The sequence below is a fragment of the Lipophrys pholis genome, assembly GCF_963383615.2.
Source record: "Lipophrys pholis genome assembly, chromosome: 9".
Taxonomy (NCBI): Eukaryota; Metazoa; Chordata; class Actinopteri; order Blenniiformes; family Blenniidae; genus Lipophrys; species Lipophrys pholis.
In genome coordinates, this window is record NC_137639.1 from 12,149,098 (window position 1) to 12,172,517 (window position 23,420).

The following is a 23,420-nucleotide window of genomic DNA, read 5'->3' on the forward strand; positions in this document are numbered from 1 at the left end:
AAGGTGCCTCACAGCTTTAAAAGGATCTTGCCTTTGACATTTGAAGACAAAATTACTTACAGTCTCTATTTATCGACTGTAGGAAAGCGGATTGAACTTTCCCCCGGGGACTTTCTCCAGGAAGCTACAGCTCGGGCGATGCGAATGACAGAAAACGAGGCCCTGACATCAGCACGCCAAGCTACAATGATTTTAACAGCGCGTCGACCACAAATGTGGCCGCACTAAAGCAAATGTTTCATATTTATTATTTTCAGCGATCACACAATTTAGCTTAGCGAAAATCAAACAGCTAAATATTATAAAGAACCAATTCACCTGATTAAGTTGAAAGTTGGTCGAGTTCCGTTTTGAATAGCACATGGCTCCTGTTCATGGGTTTCATTGAGTGTTTTGTCCGGAGGGTAAAAACTCTGTCCAGACACTCGGTTTGATGAAGCGCCAGGACGTAAAATAGTGAGGAGAATTGCAGACAGTACGATGGATATAAAAATTTCCTAAAGCAAACAAAGCTTGTTCTGTGGCTGGGACAGATTTTCTTTTTAAACAGATGGCCACGTCGTTGGGTGGAAAAGTGTGTTTAAAAAAAAATATTGGCAAAGAAGTCAGAAGTGGTCATGATGGCACAAGTGCTTTGTTTTTGTAATTCATTATGTGCAAATAGCAGGTTCCCTATTTCCTTGAGCTGTGTACCAGGATGTGGAACTCTGACACTGAAATCAACACCTGGATTTCACCTGTGTGTCCCGGTAACCAGTCACAGCTGAGGATTGGCTTGAAATTCACGGTTTAACATAAAATTGTTTATATGAGGTCGGGGGGATTTTTTTTTTCTTCTCTCTCTTAAAAAAGGATAAGCTTTTGCCTTAAATAAAAAAAATTCTCTATTACTTACTGGAAAAGCTGAATATTGAACCAAAGTCAGCAGAGCCGAAGGCAGATGTAAATACTCATCCATCACTCCAACCACAACACAGTTCCTTTCCATCTGATTGTTTTCATGTCAGACTGGTTCTAAGAATAATCTTTTCATGGGGATGATAGATGTTACGTTTGGGTTTCATGCAGGTGGGATACACTTACTTACCCAATCTTTACAAATCTGTATCAGAAAACAGACTATATGAGAGCCTGGACCAACTCAGTTTAAGGTCAAAACATGATAGATTTGTGGTCATACCAAACTGTTGCTTTCTACAATTAAAACCTGTAACTTTCTTTTTTTTTTCCAAACGAGCTTTCATTTTCTCACGCTGCACACACGTTATTGAGTGCTTCAATGACTCCTCTGTAATTCAATGGATTGCACAGAGAGCCACAACACCATGTGAAATCATGAAATATTGGACGTGACTGAAATGAAAAAGGTTTGCGGATACAAGTAGGGCCTCCATGTTGAGGGGAGCCATTGGAGATTCTGATAAGCAGACCACCTTTCCACCAGGAGCTGGAGGAAGATGCAGAGGACAGAGATATCTCTTCCTCTCTGCTCTTGTTATTGCCACTGCGACCCCACATGGACTAAACAGGGAGATGGATGGATTGCAAATAGGCACGGCATGTTCAAAACCTGTCTGACGGCAAGTTACACCCACAGTAGCTTTAATCCATCAGCAGCAATTGTCACCCCAGCTGTCGTCTTTATGTTACCACCATAAACAGCTCATGTTCACTTCATAGGTCCATCTTCCTACAACAAACCGGTGTCATTTTGGCTGAAGGAGTAAGCGAAAAATTAGGCTGACTCACCAAGTGCTTACAGCTTAGCTAATGTTTTACAATGACAACACAATATTACACCGATGTGCAAATGACCAAAACAGGTCTGACTGACTGGGGCTTTCCAGCAGATACGACTCTGTCACTTTGTGTGTGCTGCGTCGTCATGTCAACATGCATGTTATACTGCACTCTGCACCAGCAGCAGAAGAAGTGGAGCAGTCGTTGATTTGTTCATTGTGTCATATTTGGTCACTGGTTTTTTTTATTCAATTTTTTTTCTGTGCTCCTACCTTTGCTTAACTGGTCAGATCTAAACTCATTCAAATCAAACTGCAGGCATTTTCCCCTTCATGGAGTCACCTTATGAAAAGAGCTGACGTGTCTGATGAAAGTGAGAGACTTTCCACTAGAAGGATAAAACCTCTCGTCATCAAATGATTTCTGACGTGCCTCTTTTGGCCCGTTGCCACTGGACATTATGTAATATATAATCAATGAAGTGAATTATGATGCATTGTCAACACCAGTTATATTATTTTGATAAAATGACTACATTTGCTATGCATTTCATATGAGCACTTCTTGCAGAGCTCCATTGTCTCTGGATACCTTGATGCTCCTTAGGAAAAAAAAAAAAAAAAAGGAGTGCTAAGGTGGTTGGAGGGTTGTCTAGAATGGTTGCAAATAATTTCAAGAGCTGCAGCACCTATGGCGGAAACTAAATGTGGAAGACAATAAAGGGTAAAGCATAAGTTACCCCCCAAAAATATTTACATTTATTATCAATTGACTAGTGAAATAACTTTGGAAAGTATCTAAAATCATATACGAGTTCAATCTTCAGCTGTAGTGTTTTCAACAGAAAGAGGAAAGAAAGTGCAAGACTCGGATGAAAAGTTGGGTTTGATCTTCTTAAACGTGCCCAGTTGTGGAGTGACATAGTGTGCGAGACATAATGTTGTTCTACGACTGCAACAACAAACATTCTGTGGGTTTGGCCTTTTTTCTTTTTTCTTTTTTTTTTCCGCTATGTTTGTTTGCCTTTCGGAACGATCACAATGACTAAAACCGGGAAAGTCATGCTGTGGGAGAATTGTTTCATGGGAAAAGATAAAGAGTTTAGAAGGTGGGAAGTGAACGTGTTGCACTGACCACAATGAAAGGATCTTTCCACGATGGGTGTGAAACCAGTATGTCAGGCTGGCCCGAGTCCTGAAAATGTGACGCAAATATCTTGAGGACAAGACACGTCAAGCGTCAAAATCAATTTGGAGATGTGGTGTGTCTGGATAGCGCTGAAAACTAAACCTCTGCGTGCGTGAATATTGCAGTTCAGGACATCCACGTTTGTAAAGAAATGTGACATGACGTTAACATCCTGAATTAGATTCTCAAGAAACAGCCTGATGCATCATGAAAGCAGCAGTGTTCTGAACTCCACAGGACCTCCATTGCAAAATTTTGCATTTGATGAGTCAAGAAAACGCAGAAGAACGACCGCAATTATTCACAATTTCGAAGGAATTGTTGCATGTAAATGTACCTTTCTATGTTTTAAAGTGCCGAAGATCATGTTCGAGGGTTTGCAGTGATGGCAGTGCTGATTACAGTGAACACCGGCGCTCATGGTTGACTGCTTGGGGAAGTGCTGAGGCTAATTGAACGATGCTCGCAATTATCTTCAGCGATGTGAAGCTAAAGTGGCTCACTTCCTCACAAAAGGGAAATCATAAAAACAAAGAGATACCTCACACGGGCTAGGACTCCGGTTATCACCATTTGTTGTACTCTAAGAAAGGGCCTGTTGTCTCTGTTATATACACAGGAAATACGGGGCAATTTTGACACTCGTGCTGTACGGTGAATGAGTGTCGAGGGGAGCTCGGGTTAGGTAAAAGTTTTATGTGCCGAAGTTGCTGTCGACTGATTTGTCATTGACACACATGTGGGCAGTTTATGCCACCGCCACCGTCTTAAACTACATACGGTACCTCCAGTGCATAGTGTGAGCAGTTTAGAAAACAGGGTTGTTTTGTGGTGTGGTTACCACTGTGGAGTCAACCCTCAATCCTGGAGTGTGAATCACAATCTTAATTAGAGAACACAATCTAAACCACATGTAAAAAAAAAAAAAAAAAAAGAATTAGCCTTCAAAACAGCAGGGCTGTTCCTATGTGTAAGTGTGTGTGTGTGTGTGTGTGTGTGTGTGTGTGTGTGTGTGTGTGTGTGTGTGTGTGTGTGTGTGTGTGTGTGTGTGCGTGTGTGTGTGTGTGTGTGTGTGGTGCGTGACCAACGTGTGAGCTCACACAAGCAAAAAGAAATACTGCTACATCCCCTGTTTAGCATGTTAGTGATTCTAATCTCATTATTTCAGTTTGAGGCTTTAGGTTATTTTTCTCGCCGGCCACTCTATTAACTGTTTCCCTCACTGTTAGTTTGTGAGCGAGACAAACAGCTGTTTTCCGTATGGGGGAAATGCTAAGATACCTCCACTGATCCCCACTCTACACTGTACCAAACAGCAGACAGTCAGGACCGGCAGGCATCTGGCGCACATAATGGAGTGTTTAGCATCTAAGGGGCCAGACTTTTCCCCGAGGAGGACATGAGAGTAAACCAAAGATGGAAGAGGAAAAGTGAAAATTGGCCCGTTGCTAATAGGCGATGGTTTACTACCATGCGGACAGAAAATGTTTAACTCAACCACTTTTTCCACATTCCAAAGCATCCACCAAACAATGAAAAAAAACAAAAAAACCCTCATCTTAGCGCTAAGAGTCATGCTTGTCAATAGCTGTCTCAATTCAGGCGCTGCATCGCTCAGAGGAAGCAGCGTTCTCAGCCTGGGACGTACCCATGCTGCGGACAGTCTACAGTAGGCTTCCAGCATCACCTTAGTCATCTCAGTCACGTGACATGAGGTTGAAGCACAACCAGAGCCAAAGAAAATTCATCCATCCATCCATCCATCTATCCATTCATCCGTCCATCCCTGCTGCTGCTCTCACATATTTTAGTTTATTCGTAATTTGTTTTCTTTGGGATTAAAATTGAGAACGTGCCAACGTATAAAATGCTTTCCTCGGCTGTGAATCACGTTTATTGATTTGTGTTGACAGCTGCTGAATGCTGGGTGGAGTTAATGGTGATTAACTGGGAAGAATACATCTGAAAACATTAAAACCCGGAGGTTTTAGAGAGCTCCAGGAAGACGTCACTGAAGATGGCAGCGATTTTTGGTGAACATTGTGTCCTCCCTATGCTCACAAAGAAGTTATCTTTATTCAAATTTTGCTCATATTCCTCAGAATAATTATAAATTAAACAATCACTCTTGCCATATCAGTGCAGGAGACCGACCCCGTGTAACCATAACACTTGTTTTATTACAATGGCTATGATTGTTAGTTATACTAACAACAAAAAAATGAGTCTTGTGCTTCATTTCATTCCCTTCTTGGTTGAGGCATGTTGCATATTGTTGGTGGCAGCCATATTGTTTGGTGTTATCAGCATGCAGATGCTGTAAAGTTGGAAATGGGACCTTCCAAATTGATGAAATTCAATGTCCCCAGCCACAAGAATGCCGCATATAAAAGCCCACCAGTTTTCACGCAAAATGAACCTGTTGGATAATTGGTCCTCATGGAAGGACACGTTTGTGGGCTGCGGGTGAAGAAGCCGTAGAACTGGTCCAGCCTGCTTGTGCTGTGTCTGACATCGGTCTTCAAATGCAATATGCAGTTATTGTTACAACATATGATATTCTCACCGCGCCGGTCAAAACACACACACACACACACACACACACACACACCAGCCCCATTTATCTCTGTTCTAACTTTTACAGAGGAAGCCCACAAGGCATCCAGTTATTGTTAGCGGCACCAAAATCCAGAGCAATAAAAGAACCGTAATGCCAAAGTACACAGCGCTCAACATCAACAAATTCCTCAGCAGAAACGATACGAAGACTGGAGTGGCGGGCCAGCTGTGGCAGAAGCCAAAAGAAACTGTTGTCAAACTCTGTCACTCATATAATGTGTGTGAGGCCTGAAATACTTTCGAGCGCATGTGTGTGTGTGTGGTTGAAACAGCTTTTCAGAGATAACCCAAAAGAAACAAACATCCCAATCAGCAACGGGATCTGATTAATGTCAACAACTTGTCCAAAAGGGCACGGAGCACACATTATTTTCTTTGCTAAGGACAGCTTTCTTAAGATTAGAAATTAGTTGTAACTAAGCAGAAGATGTTTTTGTCCCTTTCCCAGCCAAACATGGATGTGTTTGAAAGAATTTTGTCTGTAAAAGCAAATGATATGAGCACAGGCCACCCATGGTAGAAACAACAGAGCGTTTGACCCGTCTCCTCAGAGTGGCAGGTTAACAAAGTGCCAGCTCACGTCCTCAAGGAAGAAACGTTTCATTGACTGATCCCCTTAAGGCTGTTGTCATTAATAAATGAAACATGTCTTCATAACATTCGCGATTTAAAGCGCCAACGCCCTGATGACTTGTCCTCTTGGTCTGATATTTAAGACATCCCAGGGAACAGAATTCTCCAGAAAGGAGATCAAAGTTCACGCCAGGACTTGTTGCTCGGACCACAATCGCTTTTATTTGTTGTCTCTGTTCTTCACTCCAACATTTGTCTTGGTGTCATCTTCTCCTATTAACACTCATTGTCTCATTATCTGTCTCTGCCCTTTTCTACTCATACAAACCCACTCTTTTCCCTCTCTCTCTTCGTCCCTCCGGGGCGTTCGAACTCTGTAATCCCTTTGTCTTTTCATCACATGTTGACAGACCAGAATTTTTGGTCTTATTGCAACTTTGAGCTTAAGCAAGCATCGGGAATACGAGGGCCTCATGTATATGTGCGTGTTGGATGTGTTTGGATGAATGTAAGCCTCATCCACTGAGTTGTTCTGAAGGGTGGGAGGAAGTGCAAAAGGAGGACAGGAGGAGAAAAAGTGCAGACCGGGAGGAGCTATTTTCTTGTTGTTGTTGAAGATGGGTCTATTTCTTCTGATCACTTGACCCTTTCCTTTACATGTAAATATTTACGCTATTTTTTCAGTGAAAAACAAATTTCTTCCTAGTGATTTAAAAAATCTCCAAAAGGATTCCTCATATTCATGCTGTGTTTGAGTTTAGCAATCTTCCAATAGACAGATGTAAAGCATGTGTTCCTCTGTAGTTGGAGGATGAGCAGAGCTCTTTCTCTTTGTAACTTTGAGTCATTAGGTATGTGAAGATGAAGCACAGGTGGGTCACATCTGCTCCGCAAATCTCCACTTTTCCTTTCCAAAAACTTCATGTAACACAGCCACAACCAGTCACTACAAAACTTTTCTTCTTTTTTTTTTTTTTGTTAGGTATAATAGCCTTTAGTTTATGTTTCTTTAGTGATTTCCCAGCTTCTTTTCTTGTGCATACTTAAATATATCAAAGGGGAAAAAGTTAAAGAGGAATGTAGGAATCTGGTGAGTGTCATTTGACATTTTGTGAAGAAACTGATAAGCCTCTATAAACAAGGGGTGCTGAAGCCTATCTGTGTGCTGCATGCATTCAGGACAGCTTTGCTCTAACTCTCTGTGGTATGCTCGCTCATTAGCGCTGCACTAACGCCCTGTCCTGCTCGGGACTCGGATCTATCTTCCGAAAGAAGTCGAAAAAGCAGGATCCCGTTAGCGGCCGGTGATGGTTGTGAGATGTCGCGGCTGGTGGTGCTCTGCGCGTTGGCCTTGTCCTTCTTCTGTATCTCCTCTTCAGTAGAAGTTTGCACCAACGCTCTGATACCTGGAGCTAAAGGTAACACATCCTCACTCTGAGCGGTTCCATCGGGGGTCATCACACTGACATTACTGGATCTGAAGCTGAGGAGCTGCCATACGTATTCAGGCACGCTACTGTCTGCTGTTGAAAGAATTTTTATAGTTGCAGGTTTTGCTGTTGTTTGTACAAATTACTGGAGATTAAGCAGTCTATGACCTCACTTTAAATGAAATTGGTCAGCGTAAAACGTCTGAAGAAATACCCCCAATATATTTGGTGGTTTACAGAGCTGATGATAAAGCTACAAAGCATTAAATGTCCTGCAGTTTACGAGCGTTCTGTCTGCTGCGCCGGTCTCTTGGAAGGAATAGCCTCCCTGTCTGAGCTCTCCAATTTTACGACATCAAGTAGCTGGTTCCCCTGCTGATTCAGACAGACAGACCTAATAAAATACAAAATCAAGCTATGAAGGGTTGTTTTCTTGTCGGCTACTTTTACAATACTGAAAAACATGAAATTTCACAGTGAATCAAGGCCAAAGCCGTCAATTATTAAGCGGCTGACCGAGTAAAAATTCAGCAAATATGTAAAATAAAGAGAAACAAGTGATAGAAAGATAAAATAAACCAAAATGGCCACTCACTGAACTTTATAGCTTTTGACAGCTACTTTAATATGATTTTGCTTGTAAATGTTATTACGAGCTGAAATAAGTTATTGTTACTCCATTTTTAATGCAGCCACAACGACTTGAGTCTCTTTGAGCTTGTGACTTGTCACTTTTGTCGTGGATGAAAACAGTTAAGTTGCCATCTTCCTCTGCCCAGTTTATTGTGCCAGTCTTTAATGTGAAGCGCCTCCTGTTCATTGGAGAAACAACTCATTACTTTGCCTAAACATTAAGAATGCCTTAATGTAATTAACATCATTAACACAAATTGTGTGAGCTATGACGGTGGAAATTAATCTAATACCTGATACCTTGTAGTTTATCTGTTCTTGCTGCTTCTTTTATAAATTCTTTCAACAACAGGTGCTATGCTGAGTTATGCACGACAACTGAAAATTGCAACCGTTTCATGGGACCTTGTGCGGTGGAGTGATTACAAATGAATCTATGGGACTTTTTAACTCAAACACGTGTACTGCACCATTTGAATCCGGACTGATTGATGTGAACTGAGCAGAAATAGGTGAATGATTGAGTCTTCTCGAGATCTCCTCTGAGATGTGCAACATAACATCTAAATCATGCAGCAGTAGGAGCTGATCCACTATGGGATGCACTGAGGATCACAAAATAAGACACACGCTGTCAATTAAAAATGTTTCCCTCCATGTGTCTGTTTTGAATGTTTTTAACTATTTGTTTCAACTCTTAGCAGAGATTCTGCTTTTATTGTGGTGTGAGGGATTTCCAAAGCTGGCTCGCTTTGACTTTACCAAGTTTATTCGAAGATATTTTATTGTTCCTCCTTGTCGTCTTTACAGAATTTGGCACGCTATGGGATATTTTTTTAAATCAGACCAAAGGTATCATCCACTGCCCACAAAGACTGTGATATTGTGACGTTGAGACAGCGTCACCTCTGGTTCATCGGAGGCTGACATTGTGCAGTGAAACATGCAGCTTTATCCAAGTTTATGAAATCTGCATTGCACAGTGTGGCAAGAAATTCACTTTTAAGACTGCTAAAACCAAGCAGTCTGACATAGCACAGTTTATGTTTCAGTACTTGAAGTAACTGCAGCCTGCTGTGGCCAAAGTCAGCCAAGTAACATGTTTGTTTTTTTCCAGGAACTAGTTGGTTACTAATAACTTTAATCAAGCATTAATATTCATTAACGTGTACAGATCTTCATTATGGAGAAACGCCACCTTTGCCTTAATCCCAGTTTTACAAAAGTAGCGCCTGTCGTACAAAGTGAACAATGACAAGGTACAATTGTTGAGGAAAAGTAAACACACTTTCACAGTTTTCCACTATATATTTTTTTGTGCTGGGCAAAAAGAAAAACAACCCATTGTGACAGCATGTATTTATACAGCTGCCAGAAAAATGAACAGATTATTTGTTCAAGACTCATCCAGATAGAAGCGACCGCAGAGTCTGTGTGTGAATGTGCACATACTCCACCATCTGCGTGTTTGAGTGGGTGTCCGACGTACATTTTTCTATGTTTCATACACCCCAAAAATGTGTGCTTTTTTTTTTTTTTGACCTTTTTCAACAAACATAGTTTTATTGCCTTTACTGGTAGTTTGACGAAATCATTTTGAAATAGATCGGCCAGAATGTCTTTTATAATGAGATAGTAAAACTTGAGACACTGAAGGCCAAAATTATTTTGTTTTCTAGAAATAAAATCTCTGACAACGAACATCAAACAAGAGCTTTTCCTCACATTGTTTGTTATTACTATGTAATCATTACCGGAATGTAATTGACTTGGATGCCCTTTATGTGATTTGATGTATTAATCACATAAATGACTCTTGTCAGTCATGTGGTTTTAGTTCAGTAGTCCACAAAATGAAAGAGTTTTAATGCCGGCCGACTCATTCCAAAGTGCAGTGATTCACCTTTCATTCCTGCACGACCTGACAAAAAGAGGGCCGGCAATCAATTTTCTTGACGACTCCTTCAGGCTAACAGACGCAGATTGACAGAACACGCGTCTTAAAACTCAGCACATAACAAGATATAAACTACTTTGTGTATCAACAAAGGAAGAAAATTGCTCCTCTGATACACTCTCTTGCCAAGAGGTGTTTGATCGGCAAAATACTTTTACTGCACCTCAGTTGTGCTTCCAGAAATGGAAAGTGTGTCATTAAGGAAATGTTGGACATTGGCTGGTGTTTTTGCAAATTACATTGGAAAACGTCCCGAAACGTCATGTTTCTAAAAGCACAAATCCATCCATTTCGCAGTCGGTGATTGTCTCCTAGTGGCCTACTCCTGAAACCATGAATGAACCTGCAATGGATTGTTGTAGATAGAGACGATGATCAATCTTCGGCCTGCTGATAGTTACTCATGATGGCACATAGGCGTTCCATTCATGATACGTTATTTAGATTCTAACAATGAACCCAGCTTGGATCGAGCTGGATAATAAATAGAAGATGGATGAATATGACCCCCCAAAATTCTTCTTTTAAATTCAGGAGACCAAGGTGAGAAGGGGGAGGAGGGAGATGTGGGAGTGATGGGGAAGGCTGGACCACCAGGACTTCCAGGTACGTCCTCATCATTATATTTATATATTATTATGTGTAATTGTTATCTTCCATGACATTTTTTCATACTGCTCTCACCCGGTTTATAATTGTAGTTTTTTTATTCTTAAGTTTTCCCTCTGTTAATGTTACACTGATGCAACTATATTTTCTTGTATTTTCTGGCCTTTCTGTATTGTGAATGGCATTTTATGTTTGAAAGTTGAAAGATACTACTACTACTACTATTAATAATTTAAGAGTCAAAACATTTGAAGCGATTTCTTGCTGAGACACATTTAGTTGCTCACCTTTCCAAAATAGTTATTACCAACAGAACAGGCTAGTTTTGGGTTCTATCTACAGTACCTGTGTTTCTACACATGAAGGCAGTATTATAGGTTTATTATCCAATCCAATCAAACTGTTCTTACTTCACTAAGCCTGACTACTAAAAGCCTGTTTGATGACTTAGTCCATCCATTAATCCATCCTATATCCATCGTTATCTAACTTTAAGGTAGTGGGGTCTGCAGGCGAAGTACACAGTATACTCAGGATAAGTCACCAGACAAACAGAGAAAAAGAGGCAGTGATGGTCTAAAGGTTAAAGAAACAAGCTTGTGTCCAGAGGTTTACTGGTTCAAACCCCACTGCTGACAGGTTAACACTATGGATCCTTGAGCAAGGCCTTTTGACCCCGCTGGCTGCCCCCCGGCTTGTAGTTAAGGTCAACTATCAAAATCCTGTGATTTGAAAGCAGAGAAATGATTTCCTGGTGTGGAATAATGAAGTATTGAATCATTCTCATTAGTCATATTCACCCATACAATGTTTAAAATCCAGTTAACCTCAACAGCAGTTGCACCAGGAGAAAATCCACAGACAGGGAGAACATGTAAACAAAAAGGCCCTCAAGCTCTTCACCCGACCCGAGGACATTTCCACTGTGTGGCAAGGACGCTGACCACTGAAGCAGTGTCCAGCCTCTCATGCAAAATCTTATAAGATACAATCAGTTTGCTGAGTCGTCTCGCTGCAGTTCATATTGATGTGTAACAGGAATCACTGACTCAGTTTTGCTGACATCATGGTAACAACGGTATCATCATAACTGTTGAACATAAGGATTTTCCAGCATTTGTCAGTGGAGGACTTCAGCCATGAGACTAAGGGGTAAACATTGCTAACCACTACATCACTGTGCAGAACGGCGGTCTATAAGTCAAAACTCATGTAGCTTTTGATTGGGAGTTGGAAATATAAATGGAGTGGGATACAAAATTGTATAAATGTGTGATTTCAATTTTTTTCCAACTCTTCACCAGTATGCATTGTTTTTTATTTATTTAGTTTTAAAAGAAAAAAAAAGCCCCAAATGGCTCTGTTAGGTGACATCACTGCCCCTGGAGTCACACAGTGTTTTCACAGTAATCCTGTAAACAGTGTTTCATGTGTGAAAATCCCTGGACATCCCCCTTTATGTCCTCATAAAAATTGGGTTTGGTATCAGACTGCAGCTGAGAATAGGGCAGGAGGCAGATATCTGCATAATCTCAGTCACTCCGGGTCTGTTTGAGCTGGATGACTGCTGGATGACTTGGAGAGAACACTGTGACCAGGTGTCTCTGGCTGCAGCTGTGCAAAGTCCATCTAATAAGCACAAAATCAGGCAATTGTAGCAAAAATGTGTTTTTTCTTCCTTCGGCCTTGAGCTTCTACGTAAGAATGCCAAAGAGCTCTTCTGCACAGAAAGCAACATTGGAACACTTGAATATTCTGTCACAATGATTTCATGCCATTTTTCTTGCTGTAGTCTTTTGAGCCAAGTGTTCCCAAATGAAAAAAAAATGTAATAAAAAAAAAAAAGCACTGGCAAACCTTCTGGGCTGCACAGTAGTGTGGTGGTCACCACTTTTGTCGTAAAGTCTCTACATGAGTGGACTTTCTGTGTTTGCATGTTTTCTCCAGGTACTTAAATTTCCCCGACAGTGCAAAAACATTTGTTTGAGATAAAGTGAAATGTTCTTCGATGTGCCTTTGAGTATGTCTAAATGGTAAATGGAGTTCACTGGTGCACACACACACACACACACACACACACACACACATATACACACACACACACACACACACACACACACACACACACACACACACACACACACACACACACACACACACACACACACACACACACACACACACACACACACACACATATACACACACACACACACAGGGATGTGGGGGATCGAACCAAAACTCCTCTTAAAACACATTTTTATTATTTGGCTTGCAAACCCTAGTAAGAGCTTTTGTTTTTTTATTCATTTTTTTCCTTGACTTGTCACCCCTATGTTGTTTTTCATGATTATTAAAGTACAGCATTTTGTTTTCAGCCTTGGTTGTTTTTCAAATCCTATAGAAATAAAGTTGAGTGAAGTCCAGCAGTTCAGCCTCAGTCGTCCCAATATCTGAGCGTTTGTCTCTCTGTCCCTGCAACCCTGAGTATAAAGAGGCTGAGGATGAACTGTCTTAGTTCCCAGTAAGCAAGTGTATTACTTTGACATGTGACTCTGAGTCTGGACTTCTTTATATTCAGAAAGAAAGATTAAGTCTGAATTCATTCTGAGATGGTGTTTTGTCTGCGGTTGTAACATGAACAATCAGTGCTATATGAAAGCGACTGTGACAGACAGACAGACAGACAGACAGACAGTCCCGTTAACTGCTGCTGAAGAAGCAGGATCGTCCCGCTCCGCCATATGTTTTCCGACTATCCGGCTGACAGCCCGGCCATATAACACATACAGATGTCTGTTCACATGAGCCCATACACTCCAGTGTGTATGCGCGCTTGCTTAGAAGCGCACAACGAACGCCAGGACACATTCAAGTTGCAGACCTGCACGCACATAGACACACGTATAGAACAGTGTATGCACAAATAAACTGGAAGCAGTGTTTCCTGGCTGCCCTCGTGTTCTCCTCAGATGTTTGTTTTATTCAACAGATTCACACAGAGGTCGTCGCCCAGACATATATGCACACTCTTTAAACACAACAGCACACTTCTCTCGTCAATCTGACACAAATGCCGGAACCCATTTCCAAAAGCGAGAAGGTACGCACAGTCCATGTGAACCTTTTTTATCAACTTTTCAACTTTTGCGGGTATTATTCAACACTATAGCAGACCCAGTCATTATGGTTTTCTGTGTGTATGCGCACAGTAGACATGAATGCAGGTTTCTATGATGATTTTGTAACTGTAGTATGTCAGCAGCCTAACAGATGACGCATGTATTCCCCGTCTTAATTTAGGCAGTTTTACAGGAAACAGTTGCTTAATTTTGGAATGTTAAAAAGGGAATGCGTGACTGTTAATGCTCCCACGGGTAACAAAACTCATTTGTTGCTCCAAGGTCATTAACATCAGCGAGCTGGTGTGCCGCAGTTCTGCGTTTGTTAATTGGTCTCAAATCAGCGCTACTACAGGGGGCGTTTCACTGTGATAAACAGAAGAGTTCAGGGGGTCTCCGGTTTTGTGAAGAAGCTGTGGGGAGAACGAGCGAGTGCTAAACAATTGGAAAATGTAGCTGAAGGCCTCCGTCATGTGACCTTGCTCTCCTCTCCACACACGGCAGCATTCACATTTTCCCTTGATGACTGCGCAAACAACATTAAATGAATAAGTATAGCCTTATAATGTCTTGAATTTTTGATGAGATCCAGGTCATTCTCATGAGCATGAAAAAATCTGACAACGCTAAAGGGCTGAGAAAACCTTTCTTAAGCCGCCATGATTCCATTCGAAAAAAAGTGCGGCCTTTACCTCCTTTGTCCCCCAGCAGCTGGAGAGTCCAGACGTTAAACCAGTGGGAGGGGGCGGCCATTATAAAGAGAGCCTGATAGGAAGAGCTGTTATCTAGACGTTTGGATAGACGGTTTAACTGGCAAGCGCAAGAACTGCCAAAACATTAATCAACTGTTACAGACTCAGGACGGAGGACAACAGATAGAATTTCATCGTATAGCAAAAAAACAAACATCTACGAGCCTCTTCTCACAATCGGCTCCCAAGGTCTGAGCTGTCAAAATGTTGACTTTGTGAGGGCGCGTCTCGGCCATCATCGCAGAAAATTCCATAAAAATTGCACTCAGATTGTGGAGAAACTTTCCCAAAGGCCAGAGCGTTACAGACCTCACACAATCTGTACGACCTCACACCTCCTGCCAACTTCTCGCAAATCATCAAGTAGAAGAGCAACAGGAGAAAAGCGGCAAAAGTGAAATATTGGTGTGTGTGTGTGTGTGTGTGTGTGTGTGTGTGTGTGTGTGTGTGTGTGTGTGTGTGTGTGTGTGTGTGTGTGTGTGTGTGTGTGTGTGTGTGTGTGTGTGGCAGATCCTTCGAATAGCAATCGGCTTCTCCGGTGCGTCACTTAGTATTTTAAACGCCATCAATTTCCACTTGAATAGTTTCCTGAGGAAACACTCGTCTGGAGGGCTGGCAGCGAGCCGCGGTCTGCTCTGGAGCTTTTCCCACACGCGTGCACACACACACACACACACACACACACACACACACACACACACACACACACACACATACACGCATACACATACACACACGTACATACGTACACAGTTTCCCCGACTGACATTCTATATCCTAAATTTTCACATCCGAAATGATGCAATGTCTCAGTGTCTCAGCTCCGTTACTGTCTCAGCAAGCAGCTGTCAGACTAACTTGTGATGACAGTAATCTGATCGAAAGTCTGAGATACAAAGAAAAATATGACTCCAGAAGCGGAACACCTTTTACAGATATGATCACCATTTTTCAAACACATTTCCATATTCTTGATTTTTTTTTCTGATTTCATGGATTAAGGTTTATAAGAACAGTTTTGCAATTTTACCATGTTTTGTCTCGTGGAGCAGAGTGTAAGACACTATTTTCTTGGTATATTTTGGATGTTATACCAGATTAGATCATGATTATCCAGGTCAGAGGCTGAGATTTTTCTCGCAGGCCTCAAAAGTCTCTGAAGGACTTTATCAGCCCTTTCTTGTCTCTTCCCTTCTCTATCACTGTCACTCTTTCTCCTCGTTTACAGGAGCACAGGGAGAACCCGGGCTTAAGGGAGAAGTGGGCCAAATGGGGAAAATTGGGCCAGCCGGAGACAAAGGTACAACGGAGAGAAGTCTTTTAAAAGCTCAATATCCCAACTTCATGTTCCAGAATGAAGGTCAACAAAAAGATGCTTGAAACTCCTTTTAATCTGTTTGACGCACATTCATTTTACCTTGGAGTGCAGTAGTTTTAAAGCGTGTGGCGGGCCTCCCCTGGGGGGCGCCAGAGAGCAGTGCGGCAGCTGGTAAAATTTTGGGGTCAAAGGAATGCCTTTTTCCAACATGCTCTTTTTCTTAAAATTTGCTTTCTACGAAATGAATTATAAAAAAAAGAACAAATATATCATACCATATTTTTAGAGCTGAATTCATGAAGTTTATTTTAAATAAAAATGATAAAATGAGTATGAGTGTAAAATTATACATGTAAAAGTTGTGCAACATATTACACATGAAGCTACCATGAGAACAATTGTGTTTTGTTTTTTTTGTCTATGGTTTTCAATAGCCATGAACAATTATAGATGAAAAAGTATGACTGCACTTCAAACATCAAGCATACTCATCCAAACACATCAAATATAAAAGCACATTGCGGTAAAACCTTGGGAGTCTTGAAGAATATTAAAAAAGAAAAACAAAATACTTTGTGGGGCATTAAAACATCACGCATATACATTTATTGTTTCTTGAGTGCCGGAGTTAAATTGTAGCTGTGAGGATTTTACAAAAATGTATTGACTTTAAACTGATTTAAAGAAGAATAAATTTTTTTTAACTTCTGCTGATCTCCGCCTGCTGCCTTATAGCAAAAAGTCAAACGGACGTCTCTGTATAAATAAGTACTCCTAATTAGTCCCAGGATTAATCCACTTGAAGGAACTGCCTTAAATCTGCAATTCTGATGATTTCAGGGTAACTTAACAGCTTTTTTTAATTTAGGTTTTGAGTTATCACATCCAAAAATTGAAGAGAGCATAATCCAATAGAATGGTTTCATGCATTTGCACAGACCCATGTGGGATGTGGCAACACCAATTTCTATCTTTATTTTATTTTATGAGCAGTTATGTTCCCCTTGCCTTCCTAGACATTCACTTTCCTCAGTATTCATTATGTTTAATGCACTTACAGGAAAGTGGCTGTGCATCAGCCATCTCAGGCAAAGCAGTGAGGTCACAGCGTTGGCTTCTCCTTGATCCTGAGAGCTTGTGGCTCATAAAACACCTGGAAAAATACTTGTTTTTTTTCTCGGCAATGCCAGCTTTAACAGAAACACAAACCAAAATTCACTTAGTGTTTTACAAGTCACAGAGCTTGCTGTGACTCACTTATAAGAAGGATTTAATCTAAACATTCTTTTATGCTTATGGGAAAAGTATCTGCATATATTCAGACACTCATGACAGGCGTCACGATAATTAATACATTTCCATGAACTGAAATGTAAACTCCAAACAGTATAATTGACTCTATTTGCAAGACTGGATTCTTTTTTTTCTTCTTTTACTTTTTTGATTTCACATACACATTACAAAAAACACAGAAAAAACAAAAGAGGCACAGCTCATAATTGTTTTTAAAGTTCCTCATACAAAACTAGGCCATTGTAATGTTTGTACTGCTGCCCACTTCCCCAAAATCTTCAACTGCCAGTTGGGTTAATTTCCACAACACATAAAATGAGTGTGTTTGGCGGGATGGGTGGATTATATTGATCATATTTGCACACATCATTTGTATTTGAAAAACAATTTCCAGCTTGACCCCACTCCCACACGCGCACACTCGTGTGTATTTTTGCTGGCATGTTAAATCTATGTGGCACATTAATACACGAGTTAAAATGAGTAGTAAAATACTGCACTTTTATGTATAATGTGTGATACTGACATCTGGTGGTGATATTGTGGAAGTACATCTAGATTCAATTCAAGATTCAAAATACTTTATTATCAACGTGACATAAAAGCAGGGGTGTCAAACACGTTTTAGTTCAGGGGGCCACATACAGGCATAACAACTTTTCGTTTTTGTTGTGGTACAGAATATAAGTGATGGAAATGTCTATATTTTCACAAAGAAAACAAAACAATGGCCAATGAAGACTGCTAAAATCTCAACATGAGGCCAATTTTAAAGATACCTTCTGCTACAAAATGCAGTATAACACTATTCAAATTCCAAAAATCTATGATTTCTTTGACATTTTGCTTAGTCGTTTGATGTGCCATATTGATGCCCCTTGCAGGCCAGTTACGTTAGACACCCCTGAGTGAAAGGGTTTATGAAAGGCAACTCATTTCCCTGAGGTGTCACTCAAACAAAACCTAAGATTGCTGGGAAGAACTGAACCATATGGACTCATTCTGCTGCTCACTGATCACAATTTTCTATTTATTATCATCCATCGTGTAAAAAGTTTGGATTTGTCTTGCTCTACAGGTGACCAAGGTGACACAGGCTTGGATGGAGTCCCTGGTTTCAAAGGGAAAGCAGGTAAGGAGCTCTACAGGAAGTCCCGGGTGTCTCTGATCACTTTATGTGTTCTTGACTCTTCTGAGGGGACGGACATCTGAGGTTTTATCTCCGGTTTTGCCTGTCTTGAGGTTGTCGATATTAGATTTGTACATCTCAAAAAAAACCATGAGAGCCTCAAGAAAAAACCCGGGAACATTACTGAAGACTCCTGCTGCTGCAGGTTTATAATTGTGTCGACTGTCTTCAGCCCTTCACTGTAATTTCTCCTTCAAATCAGAGATCGGTGGCTGTTAAAGCTAATCAAATGCTCTTAAGATCTCATGTATGATGACACCACATCATAACAATTGTTTTAAACTAAATTTAACAACAATTTGTTTCCTCAGGCGCCACGTGTGACTGTGGCAGGTACAGGAACATCGTTGGGCAGCTGGATCTCAATGTAAGCAAGCTGAAGAACGCCGTGAAGTTTGTGAAGAACGGTGAGCCTTCTGTGGGGTTTTTCTGTGATTTCTAGGTATTTAATTCGGACGCATTTATCCAAAATATACTGGAGATGAAAAACTCTTGACAGTTGTTACGATGGAAAACAAAAGATTATTTGCAGAAATAGAAATTGTAGCAAATAAAATGGTCGTAATTTTTGCTTTCCATCATAATGATCCTCATTTTCAAAATATCTTTTTCAAAGAGTATGTTTTATCACTTTCACCAGCGTTGAGGTGAAACAAAGGCAGTGGCTCGAAAACTACAAACAAGCTCTTACATTACATAAATTGATCTTTTCAATTATTGATCTCAATCTGATAACCTGTTTCTCCCAATGACTGAACGGTTGGCATCTCCATAAAAAGAAATTGAAAAGGAATAGGTGATCAATTCTACTTGTTTTTTAAGGTATTCTCGGAGTACATTTATCCTGTAAACTTTCCTTGTGCAGTTGTCTTAGGCTTGAGGGAGACAGAAGAGCGGTACTACCTGCTGGTTAAGGAGCCCAAGAGGTTCAGAGAAGCTTCAGTGAACTGCAAGCTGAGAGGAGGCTCCATGGCCATGCCGAAAAACAGCGACACCAACCAGCTAATGGCCGACTATGTCAGCGAGGCAGGACTGACCAGGATTTATATCGGCGTGCAGGCCCAAAGCACGGAAACCGTAGGTGTTTTTAAATTGTTTTTTATAAAAAGGACTGTTAATAATGACCATGTACAGTAACAAATTCCCCCATAATAAGACTACAATTTGTGGTTTTGTTATTTATTATTTATATAAAATGAATGAAGATTCCAAGTGTTTGAATGTTTCACTGTGTAGAGGTAGACCAGTGACAAAAAGACATCTGAGCTGAACTTGTTTTTAATGACTGGTCTCCGTCATCCCTGTGTCAACAGAATGGATCAAGCACCTACACTTATGCAGACTCCAGCCCTCTGCAGGGCTTTGAAGCTTGGAACCAGGAGGAGGTACAATCCCCATCGTCTCCCACAACAAACTCCAGCTGTGTGGAGCTGCTCAGCACCGGGACCTGGGCTCATGTGGAGTGTGAAGCCACCATGTTTTTTGTCTGTGAGTTCCCTAAAAGCAGAAGAAGAGGAGGAGCGACACCTGCTTTGACATCATCTTGAACATCTGATAATAAATGCAGTATACTTGTGAAGAAGTGTGTGTTTTAATATGCATGGGTATACAAAATGCAAACAACTTTCACAACAAATTTTGCTGACTTGGTTCAATAAACAAGTATGGTATTGTTTTAATGTTTCATCAAGTCAAATCATTTACATTTGGTATATGTCGGCAATTCACCAAAATAAGATCTAAATAAGATCTAAATCCCCAAAATAAGTTTATCATAATTTTATTTTTTTTCCTGCCATTTTTTTCATGAGTACCTAGTCTTCCGCCGTTTGGAGCATGGACACAAAAACACACCAGAATGTATGGAACGTTCGGGAATATGTTGCTCCAACTTCTGTTAATGATTTGGCTAACCGTTCCTGAATGAATCCCAAAAAACTGCGGAAATGTCCCATACAAAGTGGAAGGGAGAGGCACCTCATGGATGAGATCAGAGGAGATGCAGGCATACTAGTTGTTCAGTGTTCTTTCAACTCTGAAAACACCCCACCAATTTATTATTGATAAATCTAGGACTTCTTTAAGATTGATCAATGTAGATGATTCATTGTGGTTTCAGCACTTTAACAGTGACAAATCCTTGGACCTAACATTTGTAACCCACTTCAGAGTATGTACACGTCACCACTAGCTTTGTAGGAGCTGAGAGTAAAAGCAATAACCACTGGACACAGGTATATGCTGTTAATTTGAATGTTTTAGTTTTGAACAACTGATTGAACAATAATACAACACAACTACAATACAATACTTATGGGCCCAATAACTAAGAAAAATAAAAAATTAAATAAAATAAAATGTCCATTGGAAAATATCTGTTGTGGATCCAATCAAAGTTCAAGTCAAGTCAGAAAGTCGGGGGAATAGTCAAGAGTATATCCAACGTAGGCTCTTGTTGGTGTTGGTCAGTGGGACTGACACAATCCTACCACAGAATCCGTTGAATGGTGTGGTGGAGGCTCACAGTTCGACTTGGATTATCGTAGGTTGACTGGAAGGTCAGAGGTCAACTGGAGGATCAGAGGTCAACTGGGAGGCTCGCCATCAACTGGATCGTTGGTCAGCTTCTTAGACACAAAGCTCGACTTTCAGTTTTTTTGCCTGGATCAAAACACCTGACCTGTATTTACAAAACAGGTGTATAGTCTGGGTTCTCATACAATGATATCAAATTACATTGAAAGTGTTGTAGAAAATTAAAACTCTATTTTCTATAACAACCCAAAATAATACAGTTCATGGGTGGATCATCATAACAATTTCCACTATAATCATTTCAAGTTGTCAAACCATTTAAATAAAGTGTAATTACAATGAATTGCAATTATGTGTTTTATCAATGAATTAACTTATTTACCAATGACACATTCCTTTAAAGTTAAGGTGTAACTTGAATTTATTTGTGTAATCTCTCTTTTTGATCTTTTTTAACACAGGCTTTAGATTTTAAATAAAATATAGCATTTTTAATAAACAACATGTACTAAAAGTAAAGCTTTGCTGCATTTATCTCTCCTAAATTAACTTAAAATGACTTTAACTTCAGCGAAGGTGATTAAGCGTTTCACAGTCTAAACACAAAATACAGGATCAATCAAAGTACATTTTCATCTCAATCATAAACTAAACGTAAGAACATCCTTCAAAACCAACATAAAATGTTTAATACACCCATAATAACATGTGCTTGCATGTTACTTTGTGGTATTTCCACATACACATCAATGGAACAGAAAGGAGTTTTCATCTGGAGAAACTGAGACCAATGAAAGTTCTCCAACCTTTAAAACAGGATTATAAATCAATATATAATAAACTAAATAATTTCTTCAATTTGGGTGCAAAACAATTGGTTTTTCATACCTTTTTCGCTTGTTTATTCTCTCTCACCGGAGAACAGAAATGCGCTCAGTCTGTGAATTAGTGTTATTAAGCCACCTCAAATGGCTTACCGATTTACAGTTTCACGGAAAATAAACTTACGGTTTTTCAAAAGTAAAACTCACAGTAGATATAAACATGAGCTGAAAATAAATAATGATCAGAAATAAGTTAAAAACTATAATTTAACCCCTATTGTGTCAACATTGCATTTACTCAACTTTCAAGGAAGGATTCACAGACAATATTGCAAACACGTCTCCCCGGTAAGAATTTGTAATTCTCTGATTCATCAGAAATGTTACGAATTGTAAGTCATACAAATGCTCACTTCCACAACTTATCAATGGACTCAAACTGTAGTTTTGTTTTCTGTTACCTCTTCATTTAGCATCAGCTTTAAATAAAAGGCCGCGCAAAATTACGGAAATCTGTAATAATCCCTCCTCCGTTAAGGTGGCGATGGCACAAATAAAGAACAAATTAGTTTCATTGTTGTCAACTTTGTATAATAAATGGCTCCATTTAAAAAAAATAGAAAATATGATGAAGCTAATGTGTGCAAATTGCTTATCCACAGGTCTCCATCCTTACCAAATTAAGACAGCTGACCAGGGCTTTGGCATTCCCCAACCTGTTGGCCCGTTGGCTGACTCTCCTGAACTGGAAGCTCCCTAGTCCCCCTTCACATTTTCGCTGGGTTCGCAAGGTGCTTTATGACTTGAAGCTCAAAAGACTCTACGTCTTACTCTAAGAGGCTCAGTGAAATCATTTCACTCTTCTTTCTTCCCTAAACGTATGTACACTCTTCTCTGGCCCTTTTTCTCTGAAGGAAATGTATTGAAGTGGGCGGCCTGGCAGTGGGTGGCGGATGGGTGGGTAGGAGGTTTACAGTCAGATGTGTCTATGTTTACTTCGGATTGGCTGATAGACCAAGTAAAACCAGATTTATGATGAAAAGTAAACGTGATGTTGTCGTCTGCGCTCGGTGAGCGGTTGGAGACGTTAATAACCGTTTTTTGATTTTTTTAATTAATTTGTGCACAATTTATGAAAAAACAGACCATCAATGGATACTACATACATAAATCTGGTTGTACTCTATAACTCTATACTCCCCCCTCCCTCGCCGAATCACACATGGCCCACATCCAGCCAATCGAAAAAACTAAATGGATAGCATCTCACGGAATGATGTTTTTTTTATGGACTAAATATTTCAGACGATAAACATTATGAAGTACATAACGGCTTGAGAAGTGATCGAAGCAACTCCTCTTCGATCATCCAATTCTTCCATATTTGTAATCAGCGGGCAGAGTCACGCCAGCTGCGGGAATACTCATCTCAGTGGCCGACACAGCGGGGCGCAACGTGTCGCCGTTGCCGGGTCTTGACATTAAAAGCTATTTTTCACACAACATATCTAACCTTTTTTCCCGAGAATTAGGTTGGCGGTGAGCGGTTGGAGCCGTTAATAACGTTTTTTTTTTTTTTTTTTTTTTTTAATTAAATTGTGCACAATTTATGAAAAAACAGACCATCAATGGATACTA

The 23,420-nt window shown here is 40.3% G+C and overlaps 1 protein-coding gene across 1 annotated transcript; it reads left to right on the forward strand.

Annotated features, from left to right (window-relative positions):
- Positions 1–7,297: 7,297 nt before the first annotated feature.
- On the forward strand, positions 7,298–20,098 carry colec10 (collectin sub-family member 10 (C-type lectin)). The gene is made up of 7 exons (XM_080472241.1): positions 7,298–7,538; positions 10,675–10,746; positions 15,852–15,923; positions 18,313–18,366; positions 18,735–18,830; positions 19,289–19,500; positions 19,737–20,098. Exons 1-7 carry the CDS (start codon positions 7,439–7,441, stop codon positions 19,968–19,970), a joined length of 840 nt encoding a protein of 279 aa, XP_080328367.1. The 5' UTR covers positions 7,298–7,438; the 3' UTR covers positions 19,971–20,098.
- The last annotated feature ends 3,322 nt before the right edge of the window (positions 20,099–23,420 follow it).

What these genes read in the sequence shown, in the direction of transcription:
- colec10 (XM_080472241.1), top strand. Translation starts at nt 7,439, where the DNA reads ATGTCGCGGCTGGTGGTGCTCTGCGCGTTGGCCTTGTCCTTCTTCTGT. An exon ending in TCTGATACCTGGAGCTAAAG is followed by an intron (nt 7,539 to 10,674) that starts GTAACACATCCT and finishes TTTTAAATTCAG; the next exon opens with GAGACCAAGGTGAGAAGGGG. An exon ending in TGGACCACCAGGACTTCCAG is followed by an intron (nt 10,747 to 15,851) that starts GTACGTCCTCAT and finishes CCTCGTTTACAG; the next exon opens with GAGCACAGGGAGAACCCGGG.